The sequence below is a fragment of the Anastrepha obliqua genome, unplaced genomic scaffold, assembly GCF_027943255.1.
Source record: "Anastrepha obliqua isolate idAnaObli1 unplaced genomic scaffold, idAnaObli1_1.0 ptg000005lb, whole genome shotgun sequence".
NCBI classification, from domain to species: domain Eukaryota; kingdom Metazoa; phylum Arthropoda; class Insecta; order Diptera; family Tephritidae; genus Anastrepha; species Anastrepha obliqua.
Genome location: NW_026562177.1, coordinates 1324683 through 1339237, shown reverse-complemented (window position 1 = coordinate 1339237; position 14555 = coordinate 1324683). Strand labels below are relative to the sequence as shown.

General features: G+C 38.9%; 1 protein-coding gene across 1 annotated transcript in view; it reads right to left on the bottom strand.

Moving 5' to 3' along the window:
• Positions 1-5351: 5351 nt before the first annotated feature.
• LOC129251134 (uncharacterized) overlaps positions 5352-14555 on the bottom strand; it is a 76165-nt gene continuing 66961 nt past the window's right edge. The window contains exon 5 of the mRNA XM_054890507.1: positions 5352-6046. Coding sequence (XP_054746482.1) covers positions 5523-6046 — 524 coding nt within the window. The 3' untranslated portion in view covers positions 5352-5522. The remainder of the gene's footprint in view (positions 6047-14555) is intronic.

Below are 14555 nucleotides of genomic sequence, written 5' to 3'. Positions count from 1 at the left end.
CACATCGCAAAGCAGTCATCTAGAATAGAATAAGGGTATGAGTTTATAAAAACGAAGAGAACGTAGAGCAAAGGCAATGAAAACTTTTCGGATATGTACTGATCGAGTTATATGACAGACATGATAAGGTCCCCAAATGAAAGATGCATATTCCAATTTAGAACGAACAAATGATGTTTAGAGCAATAGAGCTCATAAATCCTGTACTACATTCAAGCATATGCGGACGACGTTGCCTGTTTGTTAACAGGTCCTTCTCTTATGAACATCTGCAGGAAAGTGCAGAAAACTCTGGATCTGATTGACACTCGGTGCTGTGCTAATGGGCTATCGGCAAGCCCAACCAAAGAGGTATTGTCTTCTTTACCAGAAGAAGGAAGCTTTATGGACTCGTTCTGCCCAAGCCAAAAGGAGTCACAATCCAGCTATCCAAAGAAATCAAATATCTTGGAGTAATCCTCGATAGAAAACTCCTTTGGAAATCACACGTTGAAACAAAGACATCCAAAGCACTGACAGCCTTCTGGCGGTGCAAGGTTGTTTTTGGGAAAACGTGTGGTCTTTCTCCTAGCAAGATCCTATGGATCTACTCGGCTATGATAAGACCTATTATCACCTATGCATCAGTGGTCTGGATGGGCAGACTCTCTCTCTCGTGGTAGTAGTAGTGGCTAATGTAGCGTAAGATTTTGAAATGATACCAGTTAGATTAGGTTGATCTTTTTAACTTTCAGTCACGCATCGACCGGTTCATTCCATAGCAATACCAGATAGAGTTTATTAATTAGTCGTCCACCTGCATAATGCCTGTTTCTATTGCGAATTTAAGGAGACATTTCCACTCGACTACTAAGACGGCTTCGAATAAATATTTTAAGTATCTTTTGAATAACGCACGACACCCGCAAAGGAGATGCGCTAAAGTTTTCCTTGACCCCTGCTCCCTACATTTCGTGCTTGCCTCGCTGTCCACAATTCCTATCTCATAAGCATACGCCGCTAATAGGCTATGTTCCGTCAGCATACCTATCATAGTTCAATAATATCTTCATGTTAGTGATAGTATAAATGGAATAGGATGAAATTATATAACTAATATGACATGTAAAAACGAACTTTGCATCAAAAATTACTTCAAAATGTAATATTTTACAAAGTGATCTCAGACAACCATTAGAGATAAAATAAGATATCTTCAAAGGCAGGAAAAAAACACTTGGTGAAAGTAATGTGGAGGCATTTCGCAATATTTAAAAAGCCGCAGCTCTCGAATTCGGTAGGTATCCTTAGCGGATATTGTTCGTTAGGTGTCCATGCGGTGAGGCTTGGGATTACTTCAAGTTCTTTCTGCAGAAGCTGTCTGGAAGGCAAGGTGAAATCAACTCAGCATCTTCTTCCAGTTGCACTGCTCTCGTTGGGCAAAGATTTAGACACCTGCGCTCTCACTTTTTCGCTACACACTTGCACTTGCAGATGTGTGATGGTGCAATCCACTAGTAGTTTGAAGCGGTCGCCCTCTAATCCAAAGCCACTTCTTCTTTTTTTCTCCTGTCTGGTTTCTATCCTAGCTGCCTTTGATTCTCTTAGCATCATGGCAAGCGTTTTGGTACCATTCAATAACCAAACATGCACATAGGCATATCGCAGCGAAAAAATATCCATCGGCTACGCTGGCTGGGTCATGTCATCCGAATAGATACAAACGCTCCGGCTTTGAAAGTATTCGATGCGGTACCAGCTGGTGGTAGCAGAGGAAGAGGAAGGCCTCCTCTGCGTTGGAAAGATCAGGTGGAGAAGGACTTGCCCTCACTTGGTGTGTCCAACTGGTGTCGGTTAGCACGGTAAATAAAAGACTGGTGCGCTTAAACTAGGCCAAAATCGCGTAAGCGGTTATCGCGCTAATTCAGAAGAAGAAGTTCCCACCATGCTTCCGCTTTGTGCTTAAAACTATCGTGGGAAATCTATCAACTTGGTTAAGAGTTAATTTATGTGTGGATCAAATTGCCAAGATTGGAAAGTTTCAAGCGATTATCGTGTATCGAGAATCGCCCTGCTACGGCAGCGTACACATCGGATTTAGAGGTCCAAAATTCACGTAATATTAACATGTGCTCATCGGTGCCAGCAAACTCAGCGGCTCTGTGCTCTAATGGGGGTTAAAAGGGAACGTTGGTGATGATGAACAGAATAGGGAATGCGTAGGTATATAAAGAATTTTCAAGAATTGCTGTGTCGAGCACCAGCAACTATTTTTCAAAATGTTCATTAATTTCTGTAATCAAAGTTTTCTGACTTTCTAAAAGGCTATACCACATTGACTCGTTATATACAATTTATTTATGCACTTGCAACATTTACCAATACGTATGCAGCGATTCGAAATTTAAGTACTAACAGTTGTAGTTTAAAACTAATTTTCTTAAATCCCAAAATACCTAATAGTAATCGTATAATTACAATTATAATTCTATTGTTCATATAATAATTAATTACTAACTAGAAAATGCGTTGTTTTCAAGTTTTATTGTTCTAGTACGATGCTCAATACAATCAATCAATTAATTATACAATCACACAATCATTCATTATTTTGTAATTCATTTATTATTTTATTTTTACATTTGCAAAATTCACATGCAATTAAAATTGTAATTTAGTTACACTTTTTGTTTTTGTTTTTCTTTTTTTTATTCCTTTCGCACAACAGTTAGACTAATATATATATGTACACACATCCTATGATGGCATAGTTCAATGAAGATACGAATAAAATTCAAAAACGAATACGAAACGTACAACTAAAATCGAATTAAGGGTCTCTGTGTCGAAGCAAATCAGTTCATTGCAATTCAGTGCAACTCAATCACACTAATTCAATATTATAATAGAGCTGACAGACTTGCATGCACACATACATACACATTTGCATTCGTAGATGAGCTCCGCTGGGTGTATACCTGTATGTGTACTCGTGGGTATTTGTATTTTCTTTTGTAGTTGCTGCCGTTTTTTTTCATCTCCTTTCATCGCTTCTATTATGTGTTTGGCCGAGCTTCTCCTCTCATCGGTGGTCTACGCGCTGATGTTGTACCAAAACAGGAGAGATCTACAACTGAATCACACCAACGAAAGCATTATAAGTGACATTAAACCTCCTTCCGGCAGATCTGCAGGCAAGTTATATCACGGGGAGTGCGGCAATAAGGTTGAACACTTCACGGCCCTCCTACTCGCGAGGAAAGAGTATGAACGGGCCACTCAGATGGGCGAGCCCATCCATGTATAAACAGATGGCTCAAAGGTTGAAGGCAGAAATAGGCGAAGGTGTATATTGCGGACATCAGGGAATCATATTCACTTTTCGGCTTCCGAACTACTGTAGTGTCTTTCGGGCTGAACTGGTGGCAATAATTAAAACCGTTTCACTCGTACACTGTGAAGTGATACCTGGAGACGAAATCTTAATTTTAACTGATAGCCACGTGGCGATAAAATCCCTCACAAAGCAGTCAACAACCTCCCATGAAATGTCGCACATCTTTGAGCGAGCTGGCTGAGTCATTTCTCCTAAAGGTAATATGGGTTCCTCGCCATTGGAACATTGAGAGTAACTGCAGAGCCGATGAACTAGCGAGACTTAGCGCCAAACTAGCTGAAACATACACGAATAATGCCACAGACACTACCCTTACAGACGTGTAAGCTGCTTATCTTTGAGGAAATTGTAAGAGCAGCGAATGACAGGTGACGTAATGAAATCACATGCAGAATCGCCCAACATTTGTGACCGACTCTTAATGCTAAACCTACAGATTCTATGCTAAGCCAAAGTAAGCACAGTATCCATATAACAACAGTCCCCAAATAATAACAGTGCAAGAGCTCTGGGTCTTTAAGGGCCGCCTCTGTGGCTTTAGTGCGTTGAAAGGGGCCACGGGAGTTCGAGTTCGCGTTGACAGGAGTTCGAGTAGACCTAGGACCGGTCTTATAATATCATCTCATCTCACTCTGACGGGTCTTGAGCAATTCTGTTGCCAAGACCTTGCAGCTGCTGAGGTGTGTTATAAGGGTAGAAGCACATGGCTGATATTTGTAATTACATCTGCTTATTTCCCTTACGATGCCCTGGAAGCGCCAACACCTGTTAAGGCCACCAGTCTCGTGAGGTTCGGTGAGCAGCGCAGTCTGGGTCTCATTCTCTGCTGCGATGCCAATGCCCAGCATACAATCTGGGGCAACAGCAAATGTAATGAGCGGGGCTCTCGGCTGTTCGAGTTTATCACTTCCTCTTGCCTAAATATACTCAACAAGAGCAGACAGCCTGCGTTGTAACTGCTAGAAGGCATGAGGGGATTGATCTCACCCTAGCGAATTCAAAAATTGGGTGATCAATAAGGAACTGGAGAGTCCACGGTTAGCAAATGGTTTACTACAACCCACAAGCGAGCTTGGCAGGTTGAGACAGGCCGCAGATGAATTAAACTGTAGCTAGCTGTCGCAGATTCTCCTGTTATTAAGCAGAAGGGACTGCAGACAGCTGGTTCGACTGATGACGGGCCACTTTCTGTGGGCGAAGCACATGGAAAAGGTAGGCATCTCAGACAGTACACTCAGTCCTGCTTGTGAAGAGGAGGATGAGACGGTGGACCACTTCTTGTGCACTTGCTCCGCCTTCGCTCGAATCAGGTTTGAGGATTTTGGCACTGATGTGTTTAGAAGCGACCACCTTGGCTCCTGCTTAGTAGAAAGGCACGCCCAGAGGACTACAGATGACTTCTGCAGAAGCTGTCGAGATGAGGAAGAGGGAAAGATGATCTCATATCTTCTGTGCCATTATTCTGCTCTATCCAGACATAGATGTGCCGTTTTAAGCAGACAATTCTTTAAAGAATTGAAAGATATCAGTACTGTAGAAATTAGGGATCTTCTAAAATTCAAAGTTCACACTGGTTTTAGGAGAGATAAGGACAAGTTGTCCACGCCGCATCACAATGGGCTGTGAGCCTGATAGTGTCCCGCAGTGCTCAACCGCTTCAACCTAACGTAACCTACAGCTGAAATCCGCCTCTGCATAGCAGATAGTTTCTTAGGACAGGTTTCTTTTTCATAAAAGAAATTCATTTGGAGGTTTAACATAACCTGCTGTTTACGACTGCTATTAGAAGTAACCTCCTTTATCATTTGATGTTTCGCGCCCACACTGGGTTTGGAGCCAGAGTCAATCATCATGATAGACACACAACAACCCACTCGGATACGGTACCCGTAAATGTATGTGTGAATGTGTGTGTATGTATGTTCTGATTTCACGTATGCTCTTCTATTTTAACTTTTAAGTATGCATGTATGTGTGCACTGCCGTGAGTCTTAGCCGTCGCATAGATAGAAAAGAAAAAACCAAATATTTATATACAATTACAACTACAATTACTATACGTGTAAAATCGCAGTCATTCATGTTCTTTTCTGTGTCATTGTTTTTAGTTCCTCATTCTTTCCCCCACTTCTGTTCAATTTACCAATCACCTGTGCAACCAAGTGCCAGCACTCCATCCTCGCCAATGCCACCAACACCAACAACAGTCCTCTAGTGGTTGCCGCACTCGATGTTTTCGTTGCCGTTGCTGCTGCAGTTGCTGTTGCTGTTGTTCTTGTTGGTGTAGCTGTTGTTTCTGCTGCCATTGACCGCATTGCAGTGCCCACTTGGAGAGTAACCAGCCCATCGCCACGATGCACCAATTTGTTGTGGTCGCGGCGAGCAGCAGTCGTTGTAGCAAACACCTCAGTAGCAACACGAGCCACGTTGTCTGTCGTTGTAGCACCCTAGTGGCCAGAAGTTGTTCACTTGAGCATGCTACCGCTCCAGTTGCTGTTGTTGTTGTTGCCGCTGTGGTGATGCTTGCGGTCAGTGTGGTGAGCATGCGTTGGGTTATTCGAGAGAGGATGCCGTGCAGCGTACTGGAAAGGCGATTGGCGCTGCTATTGCCATGTTGCATGGCAGCCGGATGTTCACCATTGATGACGTGCACCACTACCGAGGCAGAATCTGTATGGAAGCGAGAGAAGAAGAAATGTAGAAGACGTGAAAGGCACATAGGTATGATATCAAATAGTTATATAAATTGATTGGTAGAAGTACATAATTAATTAGGCGACGCCGAGGAGTGGAGAGGATACACGCGGCTATTTGTGGTAGAGACAGCAAATGTTCACGGTAAAACAAATTTAATGGCCTTGCCTGTATTGATATAAATTATTTGACAGCGTACTTTAGACGGTTGCAGAAATATTTAGAACAAGCAAAGTTCAAATGCGGCTAAGGCAGAATTTTTAATATCAAATGCCGGTGAGTCCAAATTTTTGAAAGTCAAAAGCAAAGTTTTCAATCATTGGGAATCCAAATATTCAAAGTCAAAAGCAAAGTTTTTAAGCGGTGGCAAAGTGAGTTATTCTTCTTTTTTTAACGCGTAAAGCCTAGATGGAATGGGGAGTCGGAGCAAGGGTTTTCTCTAAATAAGTCAATTCATCTATCTCCTTTAAACTACTGAATACTGCTAGTGTTTCTCCAACCAGAAGTCTTTTTGCGACCCTGCAGGCATGTAAAATGCTTCGAGAACGCAAAAGCGAGGAAGATATTAACATTTCTCTGATAGTCAAGCCTCGTTCAAGGCTCTGACGATGTCATGGTGCAAAACGAAACTAGTAAGGAAGAGATCAAATCTCTTGGGTGTGCAGGTAACATTTCTCTACTCTGGGTTCCAGGACATAGGAACATAGAGGGAAGTGAAATTGATGATGAGCTTATCAGGAAGGGACTGAGTTGGCCTCAGAGACCGCCTACTTGGACATCGGCATCTCCCTGATAGTTGCTAAAAGTAAACTGCACAAATTATTTCTCAGAAAATCGCAGAAAAGATGGAGCTCCATTTCCTCATGTGCTATTTCGAAAACCCTTCGGCCCCAATACGATATACTGAGGACTCAGAAAGTCCATTGGACTCCTCGCCTTTCAATTTCCAAACTCGTAGCTGTGTTTACCGGTCGTTGGATGATCGGCACACACGCGGAAATGCTGGGGTTACCACGTAACCCCCTGCAGAAGCTGTAGGGACCTTTCAGATAAGGAGACTGTTGAGCGCTTTCTCTGTAAATGTCCGGGTTTGGCAGCTAGACGATTAAGGTCACTGGATGATCCTTTCTTCGACAGCCTGGGGCAGTGCTCCAACCTAAATCCCATAAATCTTCTCCATTATATCAAAATCTCTGGCTGGCTGTAGATACCTGCCTGTTTGAGGTCTCATAATGGTATCAAAACGGTGCTTTAGTGCTACTGGAGTAGTGCCATTTATTTAAAATCATTTATTTCAAGGCTAAATACGTAGGCATTCATTTGGCTAAACGGCTTAAGTGGAAAACTCAAATCTTTGCCGAAGGGAAAGCCATAGTATTAATATTTTGAAAAATGTTTTGACTATTAAGCCGTAAAACCTTGCTTTCAATGGACAACAACCTTACATCCGTAAAATTTGTGCTCAAACTAGTCTAGATTGACGCGCAGCATCAAATTAAAATTTTGAAATTCTGCAATGTGTCCAGTCCAAGACCCTACGCTCTCTGGTAAGCGCTCCGTAGAACGTGACGAATGCCGAAATTTATCGCGATTTAAAGAAGTCTTCAACAAAAGTGGAATTAAAAAAATTTAGCCGAAAATACCGAGATCATGTCTCTCTCTCCCTCATGTCACCAATGCGTGCTTTTTTAAGTTTGAAAAGGAAGACACCTATCCAGCTCTTCTGAGAGCCGACTATAAAATATTAAATTTGCTTACTAGGTAGGATATTTCATAGGAAATATACCTTCAATACTGAATTCTACGTTGCTTCTTAAATGATTTCAAATATTTTTAAAAGGTCATTTATGAATTATAAGTAATGGCCAGCAATGGCAAAATAAATTTGAAATAAAAAACCCAGAAAAAAAATGTATTTTGGTGATTCACAGAATATCGTAAGTGTTGTTATGTCTTTCATCGCAAAGTATTTAAGGTTTAAATAAATATTTGGTGTATTTAATATTAATATACCATCAACTATTTTTCAATTGCTTAGAAATGCATAGTATGACGTGTACGGTACTTTAAAGATCCCCTTTAGTAATTTAAAGTTTACGGCATACAACTACACGGCACCTATGAGACCCTTGTGCATACCCCATTTTTTCATTGCATCCTCAGACAATATGAAATCAAGCCTTACTCAATCTTATCTCCTCTAAACTTATGTAAATAAACGGATAATTTAAATTGCATCATAAGCTGAATTCATTAATTATAAGTAAGCCCCTAAGAACTAAAATGAAGTTCTTTTAGAAGTAGTGGGTGTTTCTCGAGAGCTTGAGAACTTAGAATGTTAATACAAATCAGAAGAACAGTATTGTTCAAATAAATTGTTTTTATTATAATTTGGCATAAATTTTTTGAATACGACATTCGGCATATATCCGTCGCCACTACTAGTTTCATGGTCAATTCGATCAGTGCAAGTTTTAACTAGTTTTTTCAGTAACTCCGAATAATAAATGACCCAAATCAGTAAAAATGTTACGCTTTCAACCCATAGTTCTCGAGACATGGGAACTCCAGGCGGCTAAAAAACATCCGATACTATTTTTAGCGCCAACTTTGCGAGCAGAATAAGAACTTAGAGTTGCCTCCATCTGGTAATGGACTTGAACTTCACTTCTTTTACAGATATACAGCTTGCAACAAAACGATAACACAATATTTTTATAAGTTGGTAAAATTGAAAGCTGCTAAAGAATTCCGTTAATTTTTTATACTTTTTTTCATTGACGGTATTGCGCATTTTTTCCCCATAAAAAAGTCCTGCCTTTGGTCTATGGTGAAAATACAAAAGAATTAGGAAACAAGTTATAAAAAAATCATAAACATTCAACGAGAACTTTCAGAATTATATTATAAAATTTTTACTTTATTATGCTAAAAATTAATGAGCTATAAAACTGTATACCAAGAACCTTTATGGCGGCCGCCCTAGCCGAATGGGTTAGTGCGTGACTACCATTCGGAATTCACAGAGAGAACGTCGGTTCGAATCTCGGTGAAAACACCAAAATTAAGAAAAACATTTTTCTAATAGTGGTCGCCCCTCGGCAGGCAAACCTCCGAGTGCATTTCTGCCATGAAGAAGTTCCTCATAAAAATATCTGCCGTTCGGAGTCGGCTTAAAACTGTAGGTTCCTCCATTTGTGGAACAACATCAAGACGCACACCACAAATAGGAGGAGGAGCTCGGCCAAACACCCAAAAAGGGTGTACGCGCCAATTATATATAGGGTTTTTCAGTAAGAGCGCTTCAACTTTTGAACTTTTTTGATTAAAACACAAACGGTTTGACTTTTTAACTAATTTTTATTATTATTTTTATTATCGAGTTTGAACATATACATTTAAGTATGAAATTCGATTTCTTTTGCATGACCACCGTTTGCACGTTTTACGAAGTCCAATCGTTGAACCTAATTTTCGACCACTCTTTTGCATAAATCGGCCGAAATTCCAGCAATTTCGCGTTCAATATTGGCTCTGAGCTCACAAATCGTCGCCGGCTTGTTACTGTAGACCAATGACTTCACATAACCCCAAAACGGGACGGCTTGTGAAATGGACCGTAAAATGGCCGTAATGCTCTTAAAGTGGCAGCAACAGAACGATTATTTTCATAAAAAATGTTCACGATTTGCAATCGTTGCTCAAGTGTGTAGCGTTCCATGATGAAATGTATACTAATGAAGTTTACAAATGACAAGCGAAAAATAAAAAATATTGAGTCGTTCGCCCTCCCTATCGGAAAAAAGTTGAAGCGCACCTATTGAAAAGCCCTATATATATATATAAGAATCTTTATGGAAATTCTAAAAAACACGTGAAACTGTAATGGAATGTTTACGGAGTTTGTATATTACAGTTTTAGGAATACAATGAGTTACTCTTAAAAAACAAATTTTTAAAATTAAAAAAAATCGAAATTCATATAAAAAAATATTTTTTTAATTAATATATATTAACAACAAAAAAAAAGCCAAAATTCACAAAAAAAAAAAATTTATAAAAACTAAAAAAAAAATAATATATATCAAAATTCATAAAATGAAAACAGAAACAAACACAAAACGTCAAAATGCATAACAAAAAAAATTTCTTTAACTAAAATAAAAAGAAGAACAAAATGTGAAAATTCACAAAACAACAAATTTATAAAAATTAAAAAAAAAATATATGTAAATTTATGATAATAAGAAAATGTCTTTAACTAAAATAAAAACAGAAAAACAAAATTCACAAAAAAAAACAAATTTTTAAAAATTAAAATAAACAAAAAATATCAAAATTCATAACAAAATTTCTTTAACTAAAATAGCAACAAAAAAAGAAAGTCAAAATTCACAAAAAAAAATTCTAAAAATTAAAATATTATAAAAAAAACCAAAATATCCAAATTTAAATCAAATAAAAAATTACAAAAAATATATATAAAAATAGTCAAGCAGCTTAAACGATTCATTTGTTATCATTTGTCGCGGGCGGTAGGTAAAGAGTGTAGAGCTTATGAAATATTTATATATTGCCTACAACTGGAGCATTTTCTCGCAAGTGTTTGCAAAATTTCAATAGTCATGGCTACGAGATTTTCCTTTAAACTGCTGCACTGTGAGCTAATTAATTACTTTTTTCTTGGCCTTCATTGCACACTTTCCAATCATCTTCTTCTTCTGGCAGGTATAACCACGCCTGCACGCCCCTCAGTGCGATTCTTTGCTATGCACTTTAATTCACTCCAGCTCTTTTCGGTGTCTCCAACTTAGCTTTCGATAGCTCGCCTCTAAGTTTTCCTTGGTCTACCAGGCTTGCGACCAGCATTCGCAAGCGTATTCCCCTTCAGTACCTAAGGGGGCAATGCATTTTTGGTATTTCCGTAGAGTATGACCAATACATGGAGGGTCGAAGTGATGCGTTTGTGCACTTTTCAGTTGCAGGAGCTGTAAAGCAAAACTGATACCACGCTGGATTTGGAAAACCTCAATTTTGTGTGAGCGTTGAAGTATTTATTGTGCCACTCAGAAGAGAGCATACTAAAGGAAGCTCTTGATTTGACAATGCGAGATTTGACAACTTCATCTGTGCCATAACAAGCTCCTACTTCACTACCAAGCCATGCGAACTTTAAAGAATTGTGACACCCTAGTACATAGGTAACACGCTTCATTATTCACTGACGGCGGAATATATTTCGCACCTTCTGCATCTCAAACCACTTATCGTCGACAAGTGAAACGAAATCAACAAAATTAGTTTCATAAAAATCTATGAGAAACGAAGAAACAACTACGCTTCCTTTTGATAATACGCAATAAGTCCTTAAGTCGCTAAGACAACCTAAGTGCCCTTTTTTATGCAATAAATAAACTTTTTAATTTAAATAATATATCTTTATAGTCTTTGTTAATTGTGTTCAGAAAAAATTGGTAATTTGACCCAATAAAGGAAACTAAAAATTGTTGTCCTAAAAATATTGCAATAGACATCAGGAGGCATTCCGTGGCAGGTCTCGTGGGACTATACTGACAGCTTTGAAGTTTTGCTTACTACAAATTGCTAATGTCAGGCGACTAGAACCGACCAGCGAATTACTTTAAATGTCGCCAGAAACATTTCCTTGTCTATGCGCCAAGTGCTACAGGGTAGCGATTTAAGGACCTTAGATGCAACTGCGGTTGTATGAACCGAAAAGGAGAACAAATTGTCAAATTAAGTGACCGCCGTATTGGTACGCCAACAGTTACCAGAGCTTTAAAACCCAGGATGAAGCGAACCATTTATGAAATGCGATTTGGTCGAAAATTTCACTGAAATTAAAAATTAAACTTTAATTTGTCGGATACTTATTTTTGGTACTTTTTCTCTATTTTGATTCCTCAAATTGGAAAACAGGGGTAGAAATAATTTTATCGCCATAAATGTTTTTGTGACAGAAACTTAATATTTTTGATTACATCCTTTTGGAAGTTTTTTTTTTATCGGGACAGATTAGCAAGTACAGCACTCAGACACAATTAAGTTCATTGTACTGCACACGGACTCCCTTTCTAATTTTCTTTAAATCTACTCGATCTCTGAAGAAATCTGTGGTGACAAGGAGCCAAGGTGGTAGCTTCTTAACACATCAGTGCCAAATACCTCAAACATGATTCGGGCGAAGGCGGGGCAGACGCACAGAAAGTGGTCCGCCGTCTCATCCTCCTCTTCACAAGCTGGGTGTGCACTGTCTGAGATGCCTACCTTTTCCAGGTGCTTTGCTCAAAGAAAGTGGCCCGTCATCAGTCCAACCAGCCTCCTACAGTTTGAGGCAAATATAATATTTTTTTTAAGTATGCAACTTAAGGCTGGTCTCTTGCAAGAGTCCAACAAAAATGTGCCGACATACGGACTGCATTTGCTCTGTTATCGTTTCTCCATGCATGTCGCTAACGTCTCTTAGGTCCTCGGTAAAGAAGTGGAGATAGGAGTACAAAAAGTGAATATTGAGTGATATATTAGAACCCCTATCTGGATACGTCGAAAGTAGTTCTTCTATCAAATATCTCCGTCTCTGCCCAAATCATGAGTGTTCCGGAAGCCTTATATCGCGCTCTTTTTGACCAACCTATAAGATGCTTTACTCATACTGCTGACCACATTTTGATGAGTAGTCCAATCATTATCTTGTTGAGCCACAGAGAAACCAAAGTAACCACGATGATACTGCTTCACCAGTTCAGGGAAATTTTCTCACACCCTTTCGAAAGTCATGAACGACGTTTCCTTACAAAAATGTATTTTGTAGGGTAAATAAAGAGCGTAAAATTCTTGAGCTGTATTATTGATGGAGATCTGTCAGAATTTGCTGACATTTTTTAATTTTTTTTATTTTTCATTTGCCTTCAAAGAATTCGAGCAACAAAGAATTAAGGCCGCTTTTATGGGTCACAGTTCAGGAGTACTGCAAATTTGGTTTGCCAGCCATAAATTACTTTATTCAGCTTAGCACTAACACAAATGACAGGTTGTAAAAATGGCAGCGAATGAAATAAAATAAATTGTGCGAATTAAAGATTTTGTCACTTGACCGCAACGTCGATGTGCGCAACGCGAATAAAACTTGTCGAAAATAAATACAAAAAGTTTTCAAATTCAATTATGCCAAGAAGACTTTACGACGAGACATACAAGGCACACAGACATGCACACACACACACAGTAGCGACACTTGCAGCAGCCAGGGGAATTAAAAGACCAACTAAGGACCAGAAAAACGAAGAAGAACACAGAGAAGATAATGAAGAACTGTAAAAAAGTTAAACAGTTGAAAATATCCAGTACAGCTGTGGATTGACGAAATATTAAAAAGTTCTGAGAAGAAGCAACCGTAACGCACTGCAACAACAATAGCAAGAAAAACAACTCAACTAGCCAAGAAATATTCCCTTGTGCTTGATAAGTATAATTCAATTTGTTAAGCCATTTGCGGCGCCTCTGCATCAATAATAAGAAAGTAAAGAAAAAAATTAGAGGAATGTAACGATATTAATTTTTCTGCAAGGCAGCATAACAACAAAAATAATACAAGAGGAGAGAAAATAAAAATACAATAAGTGAAAACTGCGCTACAATAGCGGACAAAACCGAGACGTTGCTGCATGTAGCCAGCGTTGCCAACCATTTCAATTAGACGATTAGATCAAAAACTGTTTTTTTCTTGTAGAAAAAGACTTCAATTGGGGGATAAACGTAAAAAGAGTAAAAATATAAATAAAACAATTATATACAGGGTGATTCGTTGAGCGTTTTAAATTTTGACTACCGATTTCATACTAAAACAGAAGTGTTTCTGACAGTTTATAGTTTAAATATTTCACCAATAAAAATATGGGAAATACTGAAGACATTAAAAAATCATCAAAATTCGAATAACCAGTCGAAACGCTGATGTTGATAGGTCGAGTAGAAACTGTAATTTAACAATATTAAGGCCTGTAATTTAACTAAAGGGTGGTTAAGTTTCAAGGGCCGGTGTTCATTTTGAACAAAATACAATTTTTTTAAGAAATTATTGTCATTCCTCTTTATTATGATAATATTGGTATGGCTAAATTTCGTATAGAACAAAATATTGGCGGCCTCGGCGGCACACCTTCATCCGATGGTCCAAATTTTCGATGACGCTGAGGCATAATTGAGGTTGTATGCCGTTTGCCGTTACTGTGCCGAATTATCTCATCCTTTAGCTCTTGAATTGTTGCTGGCTTATCGACGTACACCTTTTCTCTCAAATAACCCCAAAGAAAGAGGTCCAACGGTATCGTTGACGTTTAGGTGTGGTTCACATTCAACATCGGCCCTTGAAATTTAACCACCCTTTATGTTCGCCGTTAAGGTGAAATATTACGCCAACCATCCAAAGACAATTCAAGAGTCGAAACATCAACTTAAACTTACC